Genomic DNA, 2500 nt, shown 5'->3' on the forward strand with positions numbered 1-2500 from the left:
TTTACCCACCAGGTGCCGTTACCGAGATTCGAACCTGCTCTTACAGCCCCTTAGGATACTGATGCAGTGTATTCATTATTTCTGACTAATTTTATTTCTGGTCCAGTGGTTGTAGATCACCATCGGCTGTTACAGCCCCTAATTATACTGATGTAGTGTATTCATTATTTCTCATTATATTTGTGGACCAATGGTTGCAGATTACCATCGGCAGTCACAGCCCCTAATTATATTGATGTAGTGTATATATTATTTCTTATTTTGTTTAATTATGCACCAATGGTGTAGACCACCATCCGCTATTATAGCTCCTAAGGATACTGATGTAGCGTATTCATTATTTCTCATTATATTTCTGAACCAATGGTTGCAGATGACCATCGGCTATTATAAGCTCCCAAGGATACTGATGTCGTGCATTCATTGTTCCTTATTCTATTTTAATGGACCAATGGTTGCAGATTTCCATCGGCTATTATAAGCTCCCAAGGATACTGATGTCGTGCATTCATTGTTCCTTATTCGATTTTAATGGACCAATGGTTGCAGATTTCCATCGGCTATTATAAGCTCCCAAGGATACTGATGTCGTGCATTCATTGTTCCTTATTCGATTTTAATGGACCAATGGTTGCAGATTTCCATCGGCTATTATAAGCTCCCAAGGATACTGATGTCGTGCATTCATTGTTCCTTATTCGATTTTAATGGACCAATGGTTGCAGATTTCCATCGGCTATTATAAGCTCCCAAGGATACTGATGTCGTGCATTCATTGTTCCTTATTCGATTTTAATGGACCAATGGTTGCAGATTTCCATCGGCTATTATAAGCTCCCAAGGATACTGATGTGGTGTATTCATTGCTCCTTATTCTATTGAATGGACCAATGGTTGCAGATTTCCATCGGCTATTATAAGCTCCCAAGGATACTGATGTCGTGCATTCATTGTTCCTTATTCGATTTTAATGGACCAATGGTTGCAGATTTCCATCGGCTATTATAAGCTCCCAAGGATACTGATGTGGTGCATTCATTGTTCCTTATTCGATTTTAATGGACCAATGGTTGCAGATTTCCATCGGCTATTATAAGCTCCCAAGGATACTGATGTCGTGCATTCATTGTTCCTTATTCGATTTTAATGGACCAATGGTTGCAGATTTCCATCGGCTATTATAAGCTCCCAAGGATACTGATGTCGTGCATTCATTGTTCCTTATTCTATTTAATGGACCAATGGTTGCAGATTTCCATCGGCTATTATAAGCTCCCAAGGATACTGATGTGGTGTATTCATTGCTCCTTATTCTATTGAATGGACCAATGGTTGCAGATTTCCATCGGCTATTATAAGCTCCCAAGGATACTGATGTCGTGCATTCATTGTTCCTTATTCGATTTTAATGGACCAATGGTTGCAGATTTCCATCGGCTATTATAAGCTCCCAAGGATACTGATGTGGTGCATTCATTGTTCCTTATTCGATTTTAATGGACCAATGGTTGCAGATTTCCATCGGCTATTATAAGCTCCCAAGGATACTGATGTCGTGCATTCATTGTTCCTTATTCTATTTTAATGGACCAATGGTTGCAGATTTCCATCGGCTATTATAAGCTCCCAAGGATACTGATATGGTGAATTCATTGCTCCTTATTCTATTGAATGGACCAATGGTTGCAGATCACCATCGGCAGTCACAGCCCCTAAGGATACTGGTGTGGTGTATTCATTATCTCCTATTATATTTCTGGACCAATGGTTGCAGATTTCCATCGGCAGTCACAGCCCCTAAGGATACTGGTGTGGTGTATTCATTATCTCCTATTATATTTCTGGACCAATGGTTGCAGATTTCCATCGGCTATTATAAGCTCCCAAGGATACTGATGTCGTGCATTCATCAGTCCTTATTCTATGTAATGGACCAATGGTTGCAGATCACCATCGGCATCCACAGCGGCAACGTGGTGACGGGAGTGATCGGCAAGAAGATGCCGCGCTACTGTCTGTTCGGGAACACGGTGAACCTGACCTCGCGCACGGAGACCACTGGGGTCAAGGGCCAAATCAATGTGTCGGAGGACGCTTACAGGTCAGCGGTGTTGGCTTGCTGTTTGTCACGTTGCGTGGTTTGTCTTTTTGAGCTGCGTTTGTTGTGTCGTAGCGTGTTGTGTTGTGCTGTGCTGTGTTGTGTCGTATTGTGTTGTATTGTGCCTGTAGGTGCGTGTATGTGTGTTTGTCACTGAGTGAGTGCGTGAGTAATGTGTTTGGGTATGCGGCTTGTGTTCGTTGGTGCATGTGTGAGTGCGTGCGCGCGCGCGCGCGTGTGTGCGTGTATATGTGTGTTGTGTGTGTGCGCACGCTGTGTGTTTTGTGTGTTTGTATGTAGGTATGTATGTATGTATGTATGTGCCTACGTATATATGCATACGTATACGTGCTTGTGTTCTTTCAATTTCTTTCTTTCTTTTTTTTTTTTTTTTTTTTTAAA

At 41.8% G+C, this 2500-nt stretch overlaps 1 protein-coding gene across 1 annotated transcript in view; it reads left to right on the forward strand.

Annotated features, from left to right (window-relative positions):
- LOC143284303 (guanylate cyclase soluble subunit beta-1-like) overlaps positions 1-2500 on the forward strand; it is a 184979-nt gene that overhangs the window by 125986 nt on the left and 56493 nt on the right. The window contains exon 10 of the mRNA XM_076591005.1: positions 1947-2101. Coding sequence (XP_076447120.1) covers positions 1947-2101 — 155 coding nt within the window. The remainder of the gene's footprint in view (positions 1-1946; positions 2102-2500) is intronic.

Source organism: Babylonia areolata, chromosome 7 (assembly GCF_041734735.1).
Source record: "Babylonia areolata isolate BAREFJ2019XMU chromosome 7, ASM4173473v1, whole genome shotgun sequence".
Taxonomy (NCBI): Eukaryota; Metazoa; Mollusca; class Gastropoda; order Neogastropoda; family Buccinidae; genus Babylonia; species Babylonia areolata.